General features: G+C 42.3%; 1 protein-coding gene across 4 annotated transcripts in view; it reads left to right on the top strand.

Moving 5' to 3' along the window:
- DBF4 (DBF4-CDC7 kinase regulatory subunit) overlaps nucleotides 1-24,037 on the top strand; it is a 54,843-nt gene that overhangs the window by 14,248 nt on the left and 16,558 nt on the right. For all 4 annotated transcript variants that reach the window (XR_012638312.1, XM_074945975.1, XM_074945974.1 and 1 more), the window contains exons 4-10: nucleotides 1,338-1,532; nucleotides 4,089-4,139; nucleotides 4,767-4,836; nucleotides 5,005-5,081; nucleotides 6,911-6,941; nucleotides 7,226-7,268; nucleotides 18,139-18,270. Coding sequence is in view for 3 of the 4 variants with exons in the window: in XM_074945975.1 (XP_074802076.1) it covers nucleotides 1,338-1,532; nucleotides 4,089-4,139; nucleotides 4,767-4,836; nucleotides 5,005-5,081; nucleotides 6,911-6,941; nucleotides 7,226-7,268; nucleotides 18,139-18,270 (599 nt within the window). In the remaining variant the exon portion in view is untranslated. The remainder of the gene's footprint in view (nucleotides 1-1,337; nucleotides 1,533-4,088; nucleotides 4,140-4,766; nucleotides 4,837-5,004; nucleotides 5,082-6,910; nucleotides 6,942-7,225; nucleotides 7,269-18,138; nucleotides 18,271-24,037) is intronic.

The following is a 24,037-nucleotide window of genomic DNA, read 5'->3' as shown; positions in this document are numbered from 1 at the left end:
TGGGCTTTTGAATGATTCCTATCACTGAGGGTATCTGATGGCTTCATACTTAAGGCTAAGATTTTCTCATGGAAGTAATGGAAGCTGTAACTTCCAGAGACCTATGTGACATTTTCCGCTTCATCCCCGGGTTGACAGTGCCTCCTGCAGCTCCCAGCTGCCGCTGGTGGCAGAGGGGACCCTGGAGCCCCAGCAGCTCTGCGTACTGGACCCTCCTCCCTACCCACTTTGTCACAGTTTTTTTTAGTAAAAGTCAGGGACAGGTCAAGGGCTTCTGTGAATTTTTGTTTATTGCCCTCCTTCTATATCCTTTCCCATCCCCACTGGTTCCCAGTCCTCTTGCCCAGACAGTCCCACCACCCAGACTTCTGGACAAGCTCATTCTACTTCCCAGCCCATTTTTTCCTGGCTCCCGCTCCCAGTCCCAGTCTCCTCAGCTTGGCTCCTACTCTCCTTGCCCAGCTGGTCTCCATCTCCTCCAACCCAACTCCTAGGCCCAGTTTCCCAGTCCTCTCCTACCAGCCTCCAATCCCAATCTCTCCAAAACCCTTCAAGCTATTTGTCCAATCTCCAGTTAGACACACCCCAATCTGACTCTTGCATTCAAACCGGACAGCGTATTTCCTCCATGCTGCCTGGCTGTTAGCAGAGAGAGTATTTTAGGGTGCAGGAAAGGCAGGGTCCATCATTTAAGTTTTGGGGACCATCCCCTGGGCCGTAGTTAGCACAGGGCTGCAACTGCAGGGATATTCCTACTCTAGCCCCCTGCAGCACTGGACTGCAGCATGTTTATTGCGGACAAAATCTTCAGGGAATTTAGTCCCAAAGTTTGGTAAGTTTCTACTTAGCATGTGTGAACGGCAATTGTTCAAAGTCTTAGAATTTAGCTAATTTGGGCAGATTTTCATGGGGATGGCAAAATGCGCATACCAGACACAAAGGTCACCCTGGCTAACTTTCAAGTCCCTGCTCCAAAGCAAGAGGGCGCTGAACTAATCAAAGAAGTTGCATGGGCAAAACTTATTTTTCTTTAACCTCATTCTTTGAAATTGTTCAATTGTTTTGAGAAAATTCAGCCTGAGGCAAGCAATTTTGGAAATTTTCAGCCTGAATGGTTAAAGTTTGTCAAAGTTATAAGCAACTGAAAACAGTGTTTTATAATTGGAAGGGTCATCACCTTTAATTATAGGCAGTACTACCTGCTGATTTCACTATTGTTAATGCAGCATTTTTTAAACTGCGGTTAAGAAATGTAAGGATATTTTATTGCTTCTTGGTTGGTTAAATAAATCAAAGAGCATATGATTGAGATAATTACTCTTTTCTTTTAAATTCAGAGAGTGGAGGGATTTCTTAGCAAAGATATCAGCTATCTGATTTCTAATAAAAAGGAAGCAAAATTTGCTCAAGTTCTTGGACAAATTTCACCAGTCCCAAGCCCAGGCTCTGCACATACGGGCGGAAATAGTTCACCTCATCCCAGTAGCAGAAGAGATCGACATGATGGAAATTCATTTAAGATGGTGGATACAGTAAGTTTCTTGGGAAAAATTCTGCAAATCAAGTGCATCCAACCCCACCTGCTCAACTGATCGTCCCTTATTTTGTTTTGTAAAGGTTGTGTAAACTGTGGAGCTGAGATTGACTTGGTTCACATAACAAATGTAGTTTGAACCAGTTTAAAACTAACTCTGATAGTTAAATATGGCTTAACCTGCCTATGCTAGAGTGTGTTTCCCAAAAATAAAGTTCAAATATTGGCTCTTTCCATACTGAAGCCAACTATGTTTAAACCACATTTTTGAAAACTGTTTCCTAGCATAGGATGGCCAAACTGCTTAAACAGCAATATCATTAACAACTTTGAAACAGTGTAATTTAAAATGGTTCAGAACACAGTGTGATCCCTAATGTAAACAAGACCTGCAATGGCATTTGCCATTGCCAACATTCTTTAGAAACCTAGGAATTGCAGCTGCATATGTAGAGCCTTTTTAACATCATTCTACAAGATTTTGTGTGATACAGTCAACCCACTTTCACTATCTTATCAACACTAGTAGGCAGAAGATTTGTGTAGCTGTATTGGCATCTAGGAAATAAGCACACATCAAATATTTTAAACCTGTTTTCAATGGTCAGATGGCTTTTTGCTATATTTGACTTTAATAGTCCTCATGCCCTTTCCCTGAGCATTGCACTGATTTCCACCAAGTTTGTAACTTGGTTAACTGAGCAAGTTTTATGTCCACATATGACACAGTTAGAAACTATGTGGGTATACCATGTCTGATCCCTGTTTAGGAATACGATTATCACCATGGGTGGTGAAAATCGAGTGTTCTGGCTGCTGGCAGCTGTGAAAAATCTGAAAAAGAAATTAGCTTGAACCAATCCTAAAATTCCAGAAAATATCACTGAATTGAAAGAAGTTGACAAAATTTCATTTAAAATTGAACAAAATGTTTTGTGTGGCCCAAAACTAACCATTTTGTTTCTGGGCACATTTTCACATATAAGTAAATAAAATGTCAGTCTAGATTAACAATATGGAGGGGCCCACCTTGCAATGTTTAGTCTAGTGGTTAGTGCACTTATCTGGGATGGGAGAGACTTGGGTTCACTTCCCCACAGGTGAGGTGGAAAAGGGATTTGAACTTGGGTCTGTCATGTTGCGGGAGAGTGCGCTAACCCCTGTGCTATCAGGTAGTCTACCGGGGTTCGTTCTTAGTGTCTCCTGTTAGCATTGTTCCACTTTGTAAAAAATACTTGAATAGTCACACATAGTTTTGGATCAACCGAAACTGCATTTTTCAGCAAATAAACTATTAATCCAGAAAAGTTCACCCTGCACTAGTTAAGATACACAAGCCAGGTTGCAGTACTTTCTAATATGGTCATTCTCTGTAGAAGGGGACATTTAATCTTGTGTATGTAATAGGTTACCCAGCATTCCTACCTTCCTAAGTCTCTGTTCATTACTAAGAAATGTGGTCATACAGTAGGGGAGTCGGAGGTCTTGCAGTGGGAGAGGTCAGGGTAGGAGTGGGACTTGACAGCTAAGGAGAATTCTGACATGAAAAGCTCTGGAAAAAAGCAGCAGCAGAGCTGGTCGTCCTACAGGTGCCTGGGGGAGCACTTTCTCTCTGGTGTTTAGCTTCTAATAAGTATTTGAAATGTCTTATTCCCATAGCTGAATATCATAATTTCCTTGAATATCTATTCAAGCATATCCCTTATCAGGCAGTTGCACATTGATACGCATTGTGAAACCTGTCTTTTCAGTAAACAATATTGGAAGCTTAGGCAAAGACTATATTGTTAAACTTTGCTGGCTCTAATAGAGGACATGAAAACTGGTAACACCAATTTACCACATCTTTGTGTTTTCCATATTTGTTGATTATTTTCTGTAATCGATAGTCCCAAAATAATCACTGAAAAAAAATCCAGAAATCAAAGACATTTCACAGTCCTAACACTGAGCAACTGTGGCCATGAAAACATTCATAAATTCAGGCTTTTCAAAATCATATTTGACCTCTAGGATGAGGTTAATTCTTTGCTGTGTGTCCCTCCTGCTTGGAGATGACTTAGAATGTTTGGAATCTGAAATATATGGGTGTTCATAAAGCGATATAAATCCTTGCCAGCAGAGGGCTAATATGGCACTACCTTCTCTACAGTTTAACCCAGGCTGTTGAGATGGTACTGTGCTAAAATGTTGTTCCTTAGAAACATATTGCTAGTAACTCTCATGGAAGTTGCAAACTATTAACAGTGAAAATACTAAGCTTTTAGCTATATAGATCCCAACAGCACGCTGCAAAAAGGGTGCTGATTTTCAGCATCTGATTGATGAATGAAAATTGATAGAAATGGTAGTACGTTAAATAATGTAGATTAACACATGGTTATAATATATAGTATTTTGTTGGTTTAATAGAGGTATTTGACACACAACCTTTAACTTCAATTTGTACAAAAAGCTAATTTTTTAACATAAAAAGATAACTCACTTTATGTTTCACTGTCTGAAATGAGCACTAATGTGTTGCATACAATAAGCAAAGTTTCTTTTAATTTAGGTACGTTTGAGTAGAGGAAAATCTTTAGTTGAAAAAGCTATCAAAGAACAGGTAAGCTGAGCAGTCCATAAATTTGGATTTAGTAAAGAATATTACTCTCGCTATTCTGCATAGTAGTGAACATCAGCAGTAGAGTAGTGATCTAAGGGAAAATACACCGATGGGAAGTACAGCCAGATGTGCTGTGCTGTTTCTCACCAGCACACGCTGCCTTCAGGACTGGTTGCAAGACTCACCTGTTTTTCCATTTATTTCCTGGAAACTTCGGGAAGGAGAGAAAAGATCTGTTTTTAAAGATTTATGTCTAATAATTGATATTTTATCAAGGTCTATGCATTTCCGGTAGTTAATACACATAGAATTTGAGACATGTACATGAAATCAAAATTATATATATATATGAATAAATTCAGCAGTTGCAGGATTCCCAGCTGATAAATCATATAACAATGTGAGCAACATGGGCTTTCTGGAAGCCAACTATCTTCTGGATGGAAAGATCTGTGACACAAAGATTGTGAAGGCAGCTGAGGCAAGTGAAAGTCATCCTTATCTTTTGGCAGGAAGCTGTGTGGGAAAATACCATGTCTTCACCTCAACTTTTCTTATGTCTTGCTTTACATCAAACCTTTAAATGTATTGCTTTTATTAAATATTAATAACACTTTCTGTTTGTAGGAATTAATCCCTTCAGGTACTATACTATCCAATGCCTTGAGTTGGGGAGTGAAAATACTTCATGTTGATGGTAAATATATTTGTTTTATAAACTTTTAGTCAAACCATGTGAAATTCATTTTAATTAAATCACTGACAAGATTTGTTATTTTTCGAAAGTATTATTAAAAACAACAAATGACTTCAAGCATACAAAAAAGAAGTTTGGCTAAAAATAAATTCTCTCCTTTTTTGAAAGATATTAAAAATTATCTTGAGCAAAAGAAAAAGGAGCTCTACCTGATCAAGAAAGCAAGCATTTCAGTCAAAGATGTGGTAAGTGAGTCCTTTCTAACTTAATGAAATAATTATTAGCAATGACAAATATTATAGGCAAGTTAAATAGTTCCTTCCAAGATGCTGGTTGATTTTATTTAAATAAACTCTTAATGGTGAGTTTATGTATTAATTTTCTGATAACTGGTATGTCTTGTGGGCCCTCAGTAATTTTTTAAACCAAATCCATTTAAAAATCAGAAGGGAAATGCTTGCTATATGTTTGACGAGCATCATTTTTTTTAAAAGATAAATTTGTAATATCCTTAATCTCTTTAATGATATCCTTAGTCTCTCTAGTTCACCGCTCTGAAAAAAGTATGTCTAGGAGCCAGTAGCAGTAAAGTTTCTGAAAGGGCCATTCCCTCTGCACCAAGCTAGAGTAAACTGGGGACTGCTTTAACTTACTCTGTTTACTAAGGGCCCCACAAGCCAGAAAATTGGGATATTGTCATGCCTTAAGGGTATCCCAACCATAGCCATCTTTTCCCTGCTATGGATGTGTAAGACACTTTACTTTTATGCCACTGAAGGATCCCAGTTGCACTGGGGTGATCTTTCAAGAGCTAGATAAGCAGTGCAAATCAAAGTGACAACACTACATAGAAACATTTGTTCTACAGAGTGTGACTCTTCCCAGCTTGCACAGAAAAAGTCTCCTGGTTCCCATTCTTCTTACTGGAGTACAGTGTCTTCAGGCTACTCCAAGTATGGTGTAGAGCCAGCATATAACTTTTGATTGGTCCCCCCAGTTCCTGGTTTATGATCTGCCTAACTCTGTTCAGGCTACTGTTGTTTGGCTGGTAGCTTTATATTTTTAATTAAGGCAGTGAATTTTTATGGGTGCCCAGTCCACCTGATCTGTAGTATGTAAATAGCAGACAATACTGTACATGCTGCCCTGAAATTCAGTACAAATTAACTTTTTGGAGCCACTTGGAGGCCTTTGCTGAATCTCATGAGTGTATCAGTTTTCCTTTCCAGGTCTTGTAATGGCCTGATTTCTTTCAGTAATACAAAATGTAGTGCTGAATCAGTATCTTGCCACATTTCAGGTCGTCTTAAGTAGAGCTACAACTTGAGGAGGTTAAGGAATCTGAGTATTTGGTTTTTAACCAATAAATGTAAGGACTTAATATTTTGAAATTTGAAAATATTTCCTGTAGTACAGCCTTTATTTGCTAAAATAACATGGAATAACTGTCACTTTTAATCACGTAAATTAGTAACATTTTTATGCAAGGAGCTATAAATGTTATGAAACCAATAAAGTTGCCTCCTACAATTTTTAACAGCATTTATACCTGTTATCTTCATTTATAATAAAACAGTATTGCAAAAATACCATGAATCAGTCAGTTTTTCATGAGTCTTTACCATGATGGTTCTGAGGAAAAAGACTGAAATTTTATTCATTTGTTAAAAAATTACTCTTGAATAGCAGAATTTTGCAAAGCTGCAATATTTCTTTGAGAAATAGACATGACAGATTTTCAGAATATTCATGTTCCTAATTTGCATTTCAGTTAATCATGATTTCACACAAAGATGCACACACAGTTTTAGAAATCTTTCACTAAATGAAAAGGAGTACTTGTGGCACCTTAGAGACTAACAAATTTATTTGAGCATAAGCTTTCGTGAGCTACAGCTCACTTCATCAGATTCACGAGAGCTTATGCTCAAATAAATTTGTTAGTCTCTAAGGTGCCACAAGTACTCCTTTTCTTTTTGCGAATACAGACTAACATGGCTGGTACTCTGAAACCTTTCACTAAATGTTGAGGTTAAATATAAACAATATTCAAACATTTTTTTCTTTTAACTAGGGGAAACGATGTGGTGGTCAGAAATCAAAAAGTAAGTATTTTGACACTTGTTAAGGTTTCTATGTTGTCTTGTTTTCTGAATGCTGAAAAATACATCTTTTGTCTAAGGGAGCATCCTTGGCATATTCTTAATCTAGTTGGCCTGAGAAAAGTGTACAAAAATATCTCATGGTAATGATAAGTTTATGGGCAGATATTTTTTAAAAATCAGCTGGATGTCTGTCTATACATGTGGTTTATTGTTATAATAAACAAAGTTTATTGTTGGGTGGAGGAAAAGATTTTGATTTTTTTTTTTTTTTTTCTGTTGAGCAGGTCGACTGAAAAATCCATTTGTGAAAGTGGAAGACAGAAGCTGGTAAGTGCTATTTCTGGATGGGAGGGGTTGCTGTTTTACTCTCTAATATGCTCAACAAACTGAATCATTTGAAAACATGTGATAGTCTTTCTGGACAACTGATTGGATTACTGCTCCTTGGACTTGCTGACTTCAGATGAGAGGCTGTGGCGGTATAATCAACCTCCAAGAGAACCCAAAGTCTTTGATTGGAAGCGCATGTTTATTCACTGAACTAGTTATAATGCATCACAGGCTGTATCTACACTACAAAATTTGGTAACATATGTTATATCATCTTACTTCCACCAACTTTTGTATATCGCTCGGGTGTGCATGCCTGGCTGTTTGTGTCAGCACTGCACATCCTCACCACAAGTGGTTGCATCAGTAGTAAATGTGGTTTACCTGGGGCAGGTTATCCCATTGTCCTGCGCCACCATCCAGCTCAATGCCTTGTGGGACATTTTCACTGTTTTGTTGGATACCAGCAATTTGCCCTGGGATTCCTGGGAACTAGGGGTCAGGTTTCCCCAGTGCAACTTTCTCCATCCCATAATTTTTGCACGGTTTTTAAAATTTCCAAAATCCTGCCTGTCCTTTTCAATCTCTACCGTCTCTCTGTTAGAAGCCTGGACTCTGCACAGCTCAGCACAATTTTAATAACCATTGCTAATTAGAGGATCCGCAATTCTTTTGTATTTGTGGAACTTCAATGAATATTACTATAACTGGTGGTATTGTGAGGAAGAGGAAATGTTCGAGGATGATGAATGGGTGATGATGGACACAGAATAAAAATGTCAGGTTGTTTCTGGCATTCATGGAGCAACTCCACCTGGTAGATGGTGCTTCTGGGCCTGAGAAACGAACACTGAGTGGTGGGATCATATCAAAATGCAGATTTGGGATAATGAGCAGTAGCTGCAAAACTTTAGAATTCAGTAGGCTGTGTTCCTGGATCTGTGTGCTGAGCTTGCCCCAGCCCTCCAGTGCAGAGACACCAGAATGAGAGCTGTATTGACAGTGGAAAAGCAAGTGGCAGTTTCACTTTGAAAGTTTGCACCATCAGATTGCGTTGATCAGTGGCGGGTCAGTGCAGAGTTGGTAAATCCAGTGGGGTTCATTGTCATCCAAGAGTGCAAGGCCAATAAGTGTCTCTCACTGCACAGGACTGGGACTCTTGACAATGTGCAGGAAGTAGTAGCTGGATTTGAAGAAATGGAATTTCTGAACTACGGTGCTTCCATAGATGGGATGCATATCCCTTTTCTGGCACCACCCTACCTTACCAATGAATACGTAAACTAAAAGAGGTACTTTTCCATGATTATGCCAGCCTGGTGGAGTAGATTATCTGGAAACCTTCAATGACATCGGTGTGGGCTGGACAGGAAAAGTATATGGCGCGCATATCTTAACACTACAGGACTTTTCTAAAAGCTGCAACCTGTGACATTCTTCCCTGACTGGCACATTCCCACTGGTGATATTGAAATGCCAACAGTGATTTTGGGGGACCCAGCCTATCCCTTGCTCCCTGGCTCATGAAGCTGTACGCTGGCCACCTCAAGAGCACTGAAGAAAGTTTCAACCACCGATTCAGCAAGTGCAGGATGACTTTGAATGTGCTTTTGGTAGTTTAAAAGTTTGCTGGCATAGTTTACTGACTAGAATGGATCTCAGTGAGGCAAAGATTTCTGTTTGCTGCATGTTGTATATCACATAATATTGGTGAGACGATTGAGAAAGGCAATTGGCTGGTGGGAGTGGGAGTTGGTGAGATGGACCAGCTGGCTGCTGAATTTGAACAGCTAGACGCAAGTGCTGTTAGAAGAGCCATCTGTGGGGCTATGCTGCTGAGGGGAACCTTAAAAGAATATTTTAAGTCAGCCATAATAGTATTGTGTGATGCTTTTGTGAGCTACTGCACTTAAATATGGGCTGATTATTGGCTCCTGGTAAATAATTTTGTTATATGGCATTTATGCTTGTTGCAAACTAATAGATATATTCTTAAGTTTCAAAAAATTAATTTTATTGCAGGCAAATAAACAGGAAACAAAGTTAAAATGCAAATAAACAAGCATTTTAGCTGCATTGTATCAAGGTGATCATCACCTTTGTGTAGCTTGTCCTCGTCCATCCCTCCACCAACACAAGTCTATGCCACACCATTCTATTTTATTGCGAGCACATTCTTCCCATTTCTGGCCAAAGAGTTTTTGTCCAGCGCATTTTCGGTCTGCCTAGCGGTTGCTTGTGGTCTCTGGGGATCCAGTCAGTGATGCGAGCTGTCCACCTATTGTCTTTCCTGCAGACTACATGACCCACCCGTCTTCACTTTGCATCATACATTGCGTGCACTACATCAGTCACCTCTGTACGCCTTCTAATCTCCTCATTCGGTATGTGATCACGGAACGATATCTTACACATTCGCCTTTCCATTGCTCTCTGGGTGACAGCGAGCTTTTCTTTCTCCACTTTCGTTGTTGACTTGCTTTTTGGTCCGTATGTCATTGCTGGCTGAGCAGTGGAGTTAAACAGTTCTTTGCTTTTCTTCATGGGCAATTCATTGTCCATTAGAGACGTCTTTATTTTGTTGAAACTTGCCCACCGTGCCTTTCGTCTCCTACTGCATTCCCCTCCCCGTCTCTGCTCATTTGCTGACCCAGGTAAATATATTTGTCAACCTCCTAAATTTCTTTCCCATTTACAGTGATGATTTCTTCTGCACAATGCTCATTCCGCATCCACTTCGTCTTTGACGTGTTCACTTTCAATCCAATATCATGCGAAAGTGTTTGCAGTTACTGCAATTTGTTCTCCAGTTCTGCTGTGTCCTTTGCCAGTATTACGCAGTCATCAGCAAAGAGAAGATGTGTTAACTGTTCTCCGTCAATTCTGATTCCTTCTTCCCAGTTCAATTTCTTGAACAGCGACTCCAGTACTGCTGCAAACAGCTTTGGTGAGATTGTGTCGCCTTGTCTGACTCCTCTATGTATGGTAATAATGCAGAGTACATTGAATAATGTTATCTCTGTCAAGCAATTGTGATTAATTTCTTCCAGTAGGTCACTGTACCTCGGATCAATTCCAATTTCATTGAGCACATTGAGTACAGTGTTAATCTCCACCGAGTTGAATGTCTTTTTTGTAGTCGACAAAGTACACAATGGTACTTTGTATTCCTTGCATTTTTTGATGAGCTGCCAAACTGAGCGGATGTGATCAGTTGTTGAATACTCTGAGCAGAAACCAGCTTGTTCTTTGCTTTCGTGCATTTCAAGATCCTTCTTAATCCGATTTGAGTATGACGCGGGTGAAGACTTTATACCAGGGGTGGGCAAACTTTTTGGGCCGAGGGCCACATCTGGGGAGGGGGAAATTGTATGCAGGGTTGCGGTGCGGGAGGAGGTGCGGGGTGTGGGAGGGGATGCAGTGTGCAGGAACGGGCTCAGGGCAAGGGATTGGGGCAGAGGAGGGGTGCAGAGTGTATGAGGGGGCTCGGGGCAGAGGAGGGGTGCAGAGTGTATGAGGGGGCTCAGGGCAGGGGGTTGGGGTGCAGGAGGGGGCTCAGGGCAGGGGTGCAGGAGGTGTGCGGACTGTGGGAGGGAGCTCAGGGCAGGGGGTTGGGGTGTGCGGGGTACAGCAGGGGGCTCAGGGCAGGGAGTTGGGGTGCAGGGTGCAGCAGAGGGTTGGGGTGCAGGAGGGGTTCGGGCTTCGGCCCGGCACCACTTACCTAAAGCGGCTCCGGGGTGGCAGCAGCGCGCATGGGGGCCAGGGCACTGTGGCGCTCCGGGAAGCGGCCGGAACCCCCTCCCTGCACAGCCCCTGAGTGGGGGGGCACAGGGCTCTGTGTGTTGCTCTTACCACGCCTCCAGGTACCTCCCCCGAAGCTCCCATTGGCCGCGGTTCCCAATGGGAGCTGTGGGGGCCGGTGCCTGGAGGCAAAGGCAACGCACAGAGCCTTCTGCCCCCCTCTCCCCCTGGGCCGCAGGGACATAGTGCCGGCCTCTTCCCTGATTGGAGCAGGGCCCATGGCGCCATGCAGGGCAGTCCTGCAGGCTGGATCGAAAGCCCTGAGGGGCCGGATCCGGCCTGCAGGCCGTAGTTTGCCCACCCCTGCTTTATACACTGGTGAGGGGAGTATGATCAGATGGTAGTTACTCAGTTCTTCTGGATCGCCTTTCTTCATCAATAGTATTGTTTTTGATTTCTTCCATGCATCTGGAACGTGCTTACTATTGATGTGGATTGCACCAAAGCTTTGAAGAGAGTATCTTCCCCCGCTTTCAGATATTCTGGCCGAATATTGTCCACTCCCGGACTCTTCCCTCTCTTTATGTTACGAACTGCCTGTTCAATTTCTTCCCACCTAGCGTCTGGAACTTCTTCTGTAACCTGCTGCCTTGACGGTGTACGCTGGACGTTGACATGTGAGGAGTAGAGATCATTGTAGAATTTTGTACGTATTTCATTCATCTTGCTCCTTTCCAGTGTCCTTTCACCATTTTCATTTTTCAGCGCTGCCAGAATAATCTGTTTCAGTCTAACATCCCTTTCTACCTTCTTCAGACTCTCGTTCTTTTCGGCTGCCTCTCTCAATTTCTTCTTTCTAAAGTCTTCGTAGTCTTCTTTGATCTTCACACGAATTTCTTTGCACAGTGTTCTGTATTCTTCGTCCATTTTTCCTTCTAATTTCATGCATGCCCTCCTCGCCATCAGATTTACAGTTTCCTCACTGGTCCTCTGCTTGCATCCCAGTGTTTTCAGTGCCTTTGCCTTCTTAGCTGCTGATATTATCTGGAAGATAAACTCTTTGTAGTCCTCATCAGTGTCCTTGTTGACCTATACTCGAGGTCCATTTCACTTACTTCCTGTGCAAATATCTCTTCATTGAAGTGCCATTTTTGCTTCGGTTTCTGGCTTCTCTTGATTCAGTCTTTGTAGGCATTGTCAACGCATAGTTTTGAGCACAACGTATGATGATTGAGCCTGTGCAAATGATTCGTTCTCCTATTATCACTACATTGTTGAAGATTCTTCTGGTATCCGTCATTACATAATCAATGTGCTTCAGTGTGACTCCATCCGGGCTTTTCTATGTCCACTGCCACGCTGTTCTTTTTGAAAAGACACTGTTCTTTTTGAAATATCGTGTTCATTATGTGGAGATGGCTTGCCTCTGCGAATGCAACCAGACATGCTCAGTGATAATTTCTTACACCTTTGCCAAATTTTCCCACATACTTTTCTTTCTCACTCTCCTTTCCACCTACTATTGCACTGAAGTCCCCTTGGATAATTGTGTAGGTGGATCTTTTCTGCATTGCTCCCTCCAGCTCTTTGTAGAAATGTTCCATTTCTTCGTCTTCCACTTGCTGCGTGGGAGCATACACCTGAATAATTTTAATCGTTCTCCTTCGTTTTATCTGAAGCGTGAGAACTGCTATCCGGGGTGATATGATGTCACAGTTGACTATCCTTGGAACTGTTTCTTTCCTGACAATGAATCCAATGCCTCCAGTCCTTGCTCTATTGTCTAATGATCTTCCTAGGAATACTTGCTCTCTGCTTTTCCATTGTGCAATGACTTCTTTGGTTCTTCTTGTTTCGCATATCCCGATGTCCGCTTTTATTGATTTTGTGACTTCGGTGTAAGTATTGATGTACAGATGAGATGATAGTATTCTCGTGTTGTGACTTGTAACAAATAGTTGGACTATTCCTTTAGCTATTTTCCATTTTTCATCCTGTGCTACCCCGGGTTGTGAGCGTTGGTCAGGCTGACAAATGAGTCTGTGCTCAGTTTCCTGGTTTATTCTGCTTTGTGTGGCTTGTTTGGGAGGAAAATTTTGAAGCAGTGCATTCGGGGTGCCAGCCCTTGTGTCCTGTAGCTGCGGTACCCCCTCAACTTTGGCCAGGTTTCCCTAGAGTAATAGAGGTACAGTTGGACTCCCTACTACCCTGGATGCTCACTTGACATCATCTTGGCTTGGTAAGACATACACTCTGCCATACTTCGCTGTCGAATCCCCTTCACCCCCATACCAACACTGAAGTATGGAGGTAGGATTTTGTGGATTCCAACAGGGTGGTCATACTTAATAAAAACCAAGAAAATAATTAGTATACATGTTTACGTATTAAAGACTTATTACAATGTTTCATTCGTGTTAAAAACATGTAGTGCACTATGGTTGGTGGCTGATCCTGTAGTTATCAGATTAGTGTAGGTGCAGTCATAATTCTCCTTGTTTTCCCTGGCATGGAGTGGTAGTAAGGGTTCGCGCCGAGCTGCCACCTGTTATGCTGGGAGGCATAGGGAGCAGTGACCATGGAGTTTTCCAGTGATTGGAATGGATGTTGTGTCCAGGTCTTCAGGCATTTAGTTCAGTAATGTTCTGGATCTGCAACAACTGTGTTTGTTGCCTGAGCAAAACTGTAATATCCCGGTACACTTCTTGCTGCAACTTTCAATCTCTTAGCCTCTCATGCAGCAGCCACACTCTCCATTCTTGGTTCTTCACACTACTCTTGGTCATTTGGTCCTTCCAGTCATTGTGCTCACAGTCAGCAGCTGTAGAGAACTGGAGGATCTTGCAGAACATATCCCGCCTTGTTTGCCTGATCCAGGTCAGATATTCAGCTGGCATGGAGGGACCACCTTTCAAGCACACCACGCTGGAGGTTGCTGATTAAAACAGATTGTTGTGTCTGTAAAGCTAATTATGTATCTAAGGGAAAGAGAAGTCTCAAAACTCCCTTATGTTATTTCCATAAATACCTTTTAAATAAGAAATAATAATAATTCTTTAATAAAAAATGTTAGCTTTGGAGCACCTCATTACAGCACTGCTTTGCAGCTCAAGACAAGGTGAGTATGGACTAGTGGGAGGAGGAAACTGTTGCATGGAAGATTTAGACTGGGGTGGGGAATCTTTTTTTTCTATCAGGGGCCATTGACCCACAGGAAAAATCAGTCCGGGGCAACACAAAGCCCCGTGGGGGGTGGCGTGCGCATGAAGGCTCAGGGCTTTCCCCCGCAACGGGGCAAGCTGGCGCTTGTGCCTGCAGCCCCATGGGGAAGGGGGGCAGAGACTTGGGGCTTCCCCAGGCTCTGGGGTGGGGCCAGAAATGAGGGGTTCAGGGTATGGGAGGGAGGTTGGGGTAGGGGATGGGCTCTGGAGTGGGGCTGTGGATGAGTGTTTCGGGTGAAAGAGGAGGCTCTGTGCAGGGGATGGGGTGCGGGCTCCAGCTGGGGGTGTGGGCTCTGGAATGGGGCTGAGGCAGGGGGTTGGGGTGCAGGAGAGGTTCAGGGTGCAGACTCTGGCCTTGTAGCGCTTACCTCACTGTTCCCGGAAGCAGCCGGCATGTCCAGCGGTCAGCCTCTAGGCAGAGGGGCCAGGCGGCTTTGCACTGTGTGTACCGCCCACCCCCGCAGGCACCACTCCTGCAGCTCTCATTGGCCAGTGGGAGCTACGGAGTTGGTGGCGGGAGCAGCACGTGCTGCTCCCTGATCGTCTCTCCACCTAGAGGTGCAGGGACATGCTGCTGGCAAGCCGGTGCTCACGGCTCCAGCCCCGGAGGTGGGCGCCAAGGCTCGGGGCTTCCAGCCCTCGGCGTGGAGACTTGCCACAGGCCAAATGAATTGAAGCAGTGGGCCAGATCTGGCCTGCGGGCCGTAGGTTCCCGATCCCTGGTTTAGACGCTCGGCACTCTTGGCCCTGAGTATAGAGAGAGTGCAAGTTTGAGTGAATCTTGCCAATATTTTCACAGGCAGTGGTGATTTTGACTGATATCTCATGCTCTAGGGTGACAAAGGCACAGAGAGCCCAGCTGCTGCTGGTGCCTGAGGCCACCTGGGTCTATATGCTGGTAGCCTGTTTGCTGCAATGGTGCCAGCAGTACTCATCACAGAGTGGCTTGGGAATGTCTCCTATTGCAGTAGAAGAAACAAGGCCACCAGCCCTATAAATGTTTCGGAGAGGATTGCAGAGTATCTTCATGAAAGTTTCATCAAGCTTATTCAAGAGGATAAAATGGATGTTCCTGTTCAGATAAACAAAGTACTCCTCATGGGGAGAATTTTGGACCCCTTGCCTAACCTAACAAGCCACCTTTACCTCCTTTCTTCTAACTCTATCTGAGCACAGGACAGTGATGTGGATTGTGTAATTTAGACTGCCATATTTTTCTGAGTTTATTTTCTAACATTTTACAAGTAAAGTGAATAATGAAAAGTCGGTGCTTTTTTCTCTAAACACGTGAATCTCTTGGGCACCATTTTCAAATAGGGAGAAAGGGGAGGTTGTTGTTGCCCTCCATCGCCTTCTGATATGTCTGCCAGAGTTCCTTGGCTTTCACCCAGCATTGCTGCTCATCCCTGTCCTGCCCTAGGTTTAGCGTCGCCTGCACTCCATTGACAGAAGTAGGTTGATTGTGGCTATGCATTGTTTCGGGAGGTGGTGTTATTGTGTCAATGGAACGGGGTGTTTACATTGGTGGGAGACAAATTAAGGTGTGTATGCATGTAAAACTATGCTGAAACAAGTCAACTTAGGTCGACCTAACTTTGTAGTGTAGACCAGACCACAGAGTAGGGATGGCAGCAGAACAGGGAGAAATTAGGTGACTCCAAATGTGTGGAGGCCAGCGGGACGTGGTATGAGACCCCTTAGATGACAGCACGTAACAACTAGCTCAATGGCCTGAGCATGTCAGCGTTTTTTCTGGTTGTTTCAGTAACTAAAAAGGACTCTTGGAAAATCTGTCTTGTTTTTCTTAAACAACTGAAAGCCTGACACTGATGCTTTTCTACCATAACTATTCTAAATAACAGTTGAAATTGTCAAGAGGAGATAAGTTCCTTGGGATAGCTCCTGAGTTCTGGCTTTGCACTGCCTCAGGAGCCAGATGTAGCCAGAAAGTGATCTTAAAGAGGCAGTGTAGGATTTTCTCTCCATCAACATAAGGGTAGTGCCAGAGCACGTGGCATGCTGCCTGGTCCTTGGCTGGCACAGAAGTCTTATAGGGACTGCTGCACCAGCTGTAACTTTAAAGAAGTCATTACATTGCTCTAAGTTATGCTGGTAGGTGTTATGACCCCTAGCCAGCTCTGCACCAGGAAAATGGAAAGGTGACTTGGAACCAACTTTCCTTCCTTTCCTCAGCTATGGCAGATATAAGCTTGGCACATCGGAGGATTTGGCCCCCATCCTTCATGCAGCTGAAATATTAAAATGTACCAAACTCCAATTTTAAAAGAAAAGCTATATATTTTTCGAAATGTGAATATTGTGGACCAGATTGTCTCCGAGAGCTGATTTAGGTTCAAATCCTGCTGCTGCAGCGCATGTGGTGAAGACGCTCTATGTTGACAGGAGAGAGCTCTCCTGTCAGCATAAAAATATCACCTCTGTGAGTGGCATAAGCTATGTCAGCTGGAGAAACTCTCCTGCTCTCAGAGCACTGTGCATACGAACGCTTATGTGTTGGTGTGACTTATGTCGTTCAGGGGGGAGGAATATTCAGACCCCGAGTGACATAAGTTTTGCCAACATAGGCTGTAGTGTAGACATAGTCTTAGTCTCAGTCATAAATGTGAGAGATGTCAAGAAACAAGAAAGCTCAACAAGAAAATGTGAGCTTAGTCAAGTCTGAAAACATAAATGCAGTTGTGCTATAATTTATTTCCCATCTCAGTTTGTAATTAGCTTCCATTTTATGCTGGTCCTTGCCTACTCCAGGCTCACTGGCCAGTCACACATCTGAAGACTTTTTCTGAGCCCTCATAATCGTATAGTGTGCATCAGAAGGCTCCATAGTTGTGGTAGGGTTTTAGCACTAGTGAAAGGGGGCGGGAGGTTGACATGAATTAGGCAAATAAACATGGCAGGGATTGGCAAATAGACAAGGTTGCAGCATAAGAACCTGAATAGAAGAGGAAAGGAAAAGCACAAATAAGCATGGATTTGCCCTTTAGACTGCTATTTTTGAGGCATTGACCTCACAATGTATGAAAAGCACCTAAACACGCTTCTGGCTGTTTATGTAATTTACAAATATCTGTTCATAAAGAGAAAGGGAAACCAAGCAGCTGAGCTTGGCATGCTGCAGGTAGCTGGGTGGGGGCAACAGGTTTCTTCAGACCATTCGGCTTTTATTTGAGATTTGAAAAATTTGAGCTAAAGCCTAATACCAGAATTCCTATTTAATGAAGAACTTCACTACTCACATATTTTCAGTATAATTGAATGTACTTTCAGATTAGGCAACCTTTCTAGATCCAGTAGCTTCAGGCACAGTTCTGTGCAGCAATAATTCCCTTAAATTGTTTATAAAAGTATTTTGCATACGTACACGTTCACTGATCTTTCTCCCTCCTTGGAGTTGATTTTTTTTTTTTAAGTTAATAAACTGTAAAATGTACAAAAGATATAAGATTGATAGGTTTATGTTCGGAAGTGCTATCTGTATTCCTCAGGGACATGAATACAATATTTACCTGAGCAGTTCTTAACTTTGCAGTCTACTCTAGCCAGCTCCCAGATTGCATTCAGAGGAGGGACAAAAGCCATCAATGTGATGTTATGCATAATACAGCTATAGCCACCAGAGGCAAATCTTACGATTTGAAAAAAGCAGCAAGTTGAAGGAAGGAAGAAGAAAAATATTTCATAATCTTGTCTGATAGCTAACTGCTTGATATTCATAGGAGGCAATAATAAATTACATGTATATGAGCTGCCAGAAAGAAAAAAAAATTATTAGTATTTTTTGGTTCTGAATACAAGGGTGTATTTAATTTGCTCTAAATAGATGTTTTATTGTCTGTACATCAGGTTTGATTATCCTAATAAAACTATTTTCTTGTCTATTACAGCCGTTACAGACCATTTTATCTACAATTATCCAGCTTTCCTGTTCTCAACTATTCTGCTCCAAAACCTTATAGTCCATTTGATGTAGATAAGAAGAATGCTAGTGGCCAAAAGCAAACTCAGTCTAAACAAAGGTTTGTTGAGAAAAAATATGGAAATTCCTTCTTCAGTCTCTAAGAAATTGATCCTCTTAGTATTAGTTTACATGGGGCTCTATACCAATACCAGTGTCTCATTTGTTGAATCTACTGGTAATTTTTGTCAGTTTTTCTCTCTCCCTCCTTTGTCCTTTTTTGGATGTACAGATGCAGGCATCATAAACATATTGCTGTGGGTCAGTGCAGGCTATGACACTTCTTCTTTCCTTCTTTCCACTGCTGATACCTTGCCTCTAAGTACAGCAAGAAATGAATTATCTTGGCTCCGGAGCTGGTCACTTTAACTTGTCACTTGCCAATAAAAAGCTAAAGGTTAACTAAATTTGTTTAAAACTATCATCCTAAGTCATGACGCCCAAACTGTGTGATTGTGAAGAATGCACTTAATTTACATGTAAACTTAATTTTCTCTAAATAAAACAAAATGTTCCATACCCTAATATTGCTTATACTTGTATCTTCCTTGAGAAGTGAACAGTGAATACTTCCTGTATGAGTATACAGGCAATAAGAATATGCAGTTGATCAGCTTTGTTCTTACCCTGCACTTAAATGGTCACATGCTGTATTTGGCACTCAGGCTGCATGTTGAGTGCTGCGGTTCAAAGTTATGCTTTTTGGCAAATTACATAGGTGATTTTTATCTAATTAAGTGTCTAATGGGGTGCTTTATGAAGTATCAGGCTCTGATTCTGACCCTGAACTCCTTCCAACCAGTCATTTACTCCGCTGGAACTACTTTATGGCATTGACTTCTAAAATTGATGTTATAGCATTCACTGTAGTGAATTCTAGAGATAGTGGGCTGAGATGATAACTTCATTCTAAAATTCTCTTTTCTGTTTCTCATAACTTTCTCACTTTGTCCTTTTGGGTTGAAATTTAAATAGTGCACGTATCACTACCTGCTCTAAAATTAAGAGCACAGTCAAAAATCATCTAAATTGACAGTCAGTTATATTTATTATCTTAATACAAAATAGCTTCTGCATTGCCCCAGTCCAATGCCCTTATCACCAAAGTTAGCACTAAGAATATAGAGGTGAGATGGTTGGAAGGCACCCTCCTGGACTTTAATACAGGGGTAGGCAACCTATGGCACGTGCGACAAAGGCGGCACGTGAGCTGATTTTCAGTGGCACTCACGCTGCCTGGGTCCTGGCCACCAGTCCGGAGGGCTCTGCATTTTAATTTAATTTTAAGTGAAGCTTCTTAAACATTTTAAAAACCTTATTTACTTTACATACAACAATAGTTTAGTTATATACTATAGACTTATAGAAAGAGACCTTCTAAAAACGTTAAAATGTATTACTGGCACGCAAAACCTTAAATTAGAGCAAATAAATGAAGACTCGACACACCACTTCTGAAAGGTTGCCGACCCCTAACTTAATATTTCTCCTTTTAAAAAAAAAAAAAAAGAGAGAGAGAGAGAGTAGTGTGCTTTGGGGGGGGGGGGGGGTCAGGAATTAGGGTGGGCAAGGAAGGTATCCTCTGATAGTTATAAACCTCTGGAATTATGCTCTTCTGCTTAATTTTGACTTAGTCTACACTAGGAACTTATGTCCGTATAACTACGTTGCTCAGAGGTGTGGAAAATCCACACCCCTGAGCAGTGTAGTTATACCAACCTAACCCCTGGTGTAGACAGCGCTATGTCGATGTAGCTACTGCCTGCTGGGGAGGTGGAGTACCTATGCCAATGGGAGAAGCTCTCCCCGGATGTAAGTAATGTCTTCACTAAGTGCTACAGTGACACAGCTGTAGCACTATAAGTGTAGATAAGCCCTTAATCTATCTATTTGGTCCTTGTCCCATCTGAGTTCCTAACTTATAATTAGAAATAATGCTCTCTCCCCCTTCCCAGCCTGAAGGAGAAATAGTTTGATGGGTTGGGTGTTTGTTATTAAATTTGAAAGAGAAGAATTTGTTGCAGGAAAGTTGTCAGAAACACTTAGTTCTGAATGCAGTAAGGCCTGTGGTCATTCTTCTTTTTTCAAATATTGAGTTCCAGTCTTGTTCTTTGTCATATGTAAGTTCTGTTTACCATGCTCACAAACTTTTTCCCCAGTTGTTCGACAATTCTATGCTTCCAGTGGAACAGATACATGGTAAAAAAAAATGATTTTAGAGAAAATACCTCGAGTAGCTAGATCCAGTCCTGTGGAATTTGAACATCAGGAAGAGACGTTGAATTGCACTTCGTATTCAGTGGAGAACCAATGCAGAAAGTAGAGTTCTGAGGTTATATACTCAAGGCAACATGTTGTGCTAAGCAGACGTATTGCTACGTTTTGTACCAGTAGAAGCTTTTTCAGCGCATGTGGCTTTATTCTTTCATATAATGAATTTCAGTAATCAAGCCTAGAGGTCACATGTGTGGATTACTGTGGCCAAGTCTGAGTCAATAGGAAGATGCTGATTTTGGCTAGATGGGGAGATGGTACTGCTCATTTGATATAAAGAAGACAGGACTGGTCTTGCCATGAGGTGAACTGAGGTGGCTGCCTCAGGTGCCCGGCTAGGGGGAGGCGCCACTAGGATCCAGAATGTAGAAAATTGTGTCTGCTGCTGGTGCATATGTATTCTCTCTGCTCTAGATGCACAGAGATGGTGGAGTGCTGTGCTGGAGAAAGGAGGGCACAGGAGACATAACAGGGAGGCAGGAGAAAAGGTGAGAGGGAATAACAGAAAGCAGCAGGAGCTGCAGGGAGGGAGAGGAAGAAGAGCCTCTTATGTACCTCTCTAGCACCCCGATGAGCCTGGACTGATTTAACACCAGCTTCTCAGGAAGCTTCCTGTTTCCTGCTGCTTCCCTGAACCCACTTGAGGAGAACAGGCAGTCAACTGAGGTAGTAGTAGCCAGTTAGGCCCTCAAGACGCTGATATCTTCCCTCACTCAGGACCTGCTATCAGCCCTCTTCAATTGAGTGTTGAGAGCCACTATAGCTGGCACAGAACAGCAATCATGAGTGAAAGAAGAAAACGCCCCTCTGGGGCAGCATTCAGAAAAAGAAAAGGAAGCTTTTCTATCTAAGCAGGAAGGAGCTCTCCTGAGATACATAGACACAAATGTTCATAGTGAGCCTTCCAGCCCCAGTGAGGATGTGAGTAATGAGGAGATGCTTGATCTTCCAGTTAGTCAGAGTGCAGGTGACCTGGCAGCTACTGCAGTATCCATATCTCCATCTCAAATGGATGTAACCATGCACATTCCTGAAGAAAAGTGTAGATCACAAAAGAGTGTGGTGGAGGCGCAAGAAACAGCTGCTGCTGAGTTTAGTTCCTTAAGTTTAGATGATCCAGGACTGTGGACTCACTTGAGCAGTAGCCTGAGGGACTTCCTTGTGCTGCATGGGCCACAGCAAGTGAAAAACTTCATGTCCTCCAAAAGACAATGAAAATAGAAGTTTCCACCCAACACATTACTGGCGTGAAATCCCCAATGATGACAAAGTGGCGAGGCCATGGCTTATGTACTCAAAAACTCAGAATGCTACATACTGTTTTTATTGCAAACTCTTCCACTCTAAGCTTCCAGCCACATTGGGTTCTAAAGGAACAAAGGACTGGAAAAATCTGGCTAGAAATCTGGCATGCCATGAGAAGGCAGCAAATCACCAGAGAGCATTCCATAGGTGGAAAGAACTTGAGATGAGACTAAGATTAAAGGCCACCATAGATGATCAGCATCAAGAGAAGATTGCATCAGAGTCTCTTTACTGGCAAAATGTTATGAAAAGGCTCGTTGCCATTGTGAGAGTGCTTGCTACCCAAAACCTAGTACTGTGTGGCACTTCAGATCAGCTGTATGTGCCAAACAATGGAAACTTCCTTAAAATTGTGGAGCTGATGGCTGAGTTTGATGCTGTACTCCAGGAGCATCTAAGAAGAGTCACCACCCAAGAAATGTACACACACCACTACCTTGGAAAAACAATTCAAAATGAGATCATACAGTTACTGGCAACAAAAGTCAAACAGAAGATTGTGGCAGATCTGAAATCAGCAAGATATTACTCTGTTATTCTGGACTGCACACCTGGCATCAGCCATACGGAACAAATTACTTTAATGGTGCGTATTGTAACAACAACGTAACCTAGTGAAAATGTCCCTGCAATGGTGACTGTCAGAGAGCATTTTCTAGAATTTATTGATGATGATACTACAGCTGGTATGACAAATGTGCTTCTTAAAAGCTGGAAGATACGGGAATTACAATAGCTGACATGAGGTCAGGGCTACGATAATGGTGCCAACATGAGAGGAAAGAACAGACGAGTGCAGACACGGATCCGAGAGTTAAACCTTCGATCTTTTTTTGTCCCATGCAGTTCTCATTCATTGAACTTGATCATCAGTGATGCAGCATCAGCTTCTAGTGAGACTGCTGAATTTTTTAATGTAATTCAAAGCATCTATGTATTTTTCTCTGCATCAACTCATAGATGGCAAATTTTGAAGCAACATCTGGGAACATCCTCTCTGACACTGAAACCATTGAGTGCCACACTATGGGAAAGTCGAGTGGAGGCGATAAAGCCTATCAAACACCAAATTGGGAAGATAGATGATGCCATTGTGGAGGATAATGCTATGACAGGAACTGTTCATGAAAGAACAGTGGCAGGAGTTAATGGAATCGCCAAAAACATACATAACTTCAAATTTCTGTGTGGCTTAGTGTTGTGGCATGACATACTGTTTGAAATAAACGTTGTAAGCAAGAGACTCCAAGGTGTTGACCCTGATATATCTGGAGCAATGAAACAACTGGACAAAGCAAAGTCATACCTACAGTCTTACCGGTCAGATGAGAGATTTCAAAATTTTCTGAAGTGTGCATGGAATTTGGCAGAGGAACTTCACACTGAAGCTATTTTCCCACCCATTCGAGAATACACTAGTCACCGAAGAAGAAGACATTTTAATTACAAGGCACGGGATAATCCCATAAGAGACCCCAAACAACAATTCAAAGTTGAATTCTTTAATCAGATGCTAGATGGTGCAATACAGTCAACTGAAGAACGTTTCATGCAGCTCAAGGAACACAGCAGTATATTTGGGATGTTGTATGATATTCCCAAACTCCTCACTATACCTGAAGAAGACCTACACCAGCAATGCAGGGCACTAGAGACAGTGTTGACACATGATGACATGCGTGATACTGATATGAGTGATTTAGGTGATGAACTGAAAGCCCTTTCAAGATACATTTCAGCAGGATCAACTCCAAAGGCTGTTCTGGAATATATGTGTACAAATAAGATGACCACCCTCTTTCCAAATGCTTTTGTTGCTCTGCGCATACTTCTAACACTTCCTGTAACAGTTGTCAGTAGAGAACGCAGCTTCTCCAAGCTGAAGTTAATAAAAACACATCTACACTCCACAATGACACAGGAGAGACTGGCTGGCCTTGCAACCATCTCATTAGAGTATGAGCTGGCCCAGACTGTGGACCTTCAGGAAGCAGTTCAAATCTTTGCAACCAAGAAGGCACGGAAAGCACCATTTTGATTATTCAAACAGATGATAATGCTGGTGTTTGTTGTGCAGACAAGAAAAGTTACATTTGCTGTTCAGGCATTTGAAAGTTAAGTGTTACTTAAAATTTTTGAACAAGGCATTTTAAGTTGTTAGTTCTCCTTTATTGGGGTAGGTAGCAGAGCAGTACCATGAGAGGAGTAGAGCAGGAAGAAGGCAGAATTGAGACCTTTCAAACTTTTGG

This window comes from Natator depressus, chromosome 2, assembly GCF_965152275.1.
Source record: "Natator depressus isolate rNatDep1 chromosome 2, rNatDep2.hap1, whole genome shotgun sequence".
Lineage (NCBI taxonomy): Eukaryota > Metazoa > Chordata > Testudines > Cheloniidae > Natator > Natator depressus.
This window is presented reverse-complemented; position numbering and strand designations above follow the sequence as displayed.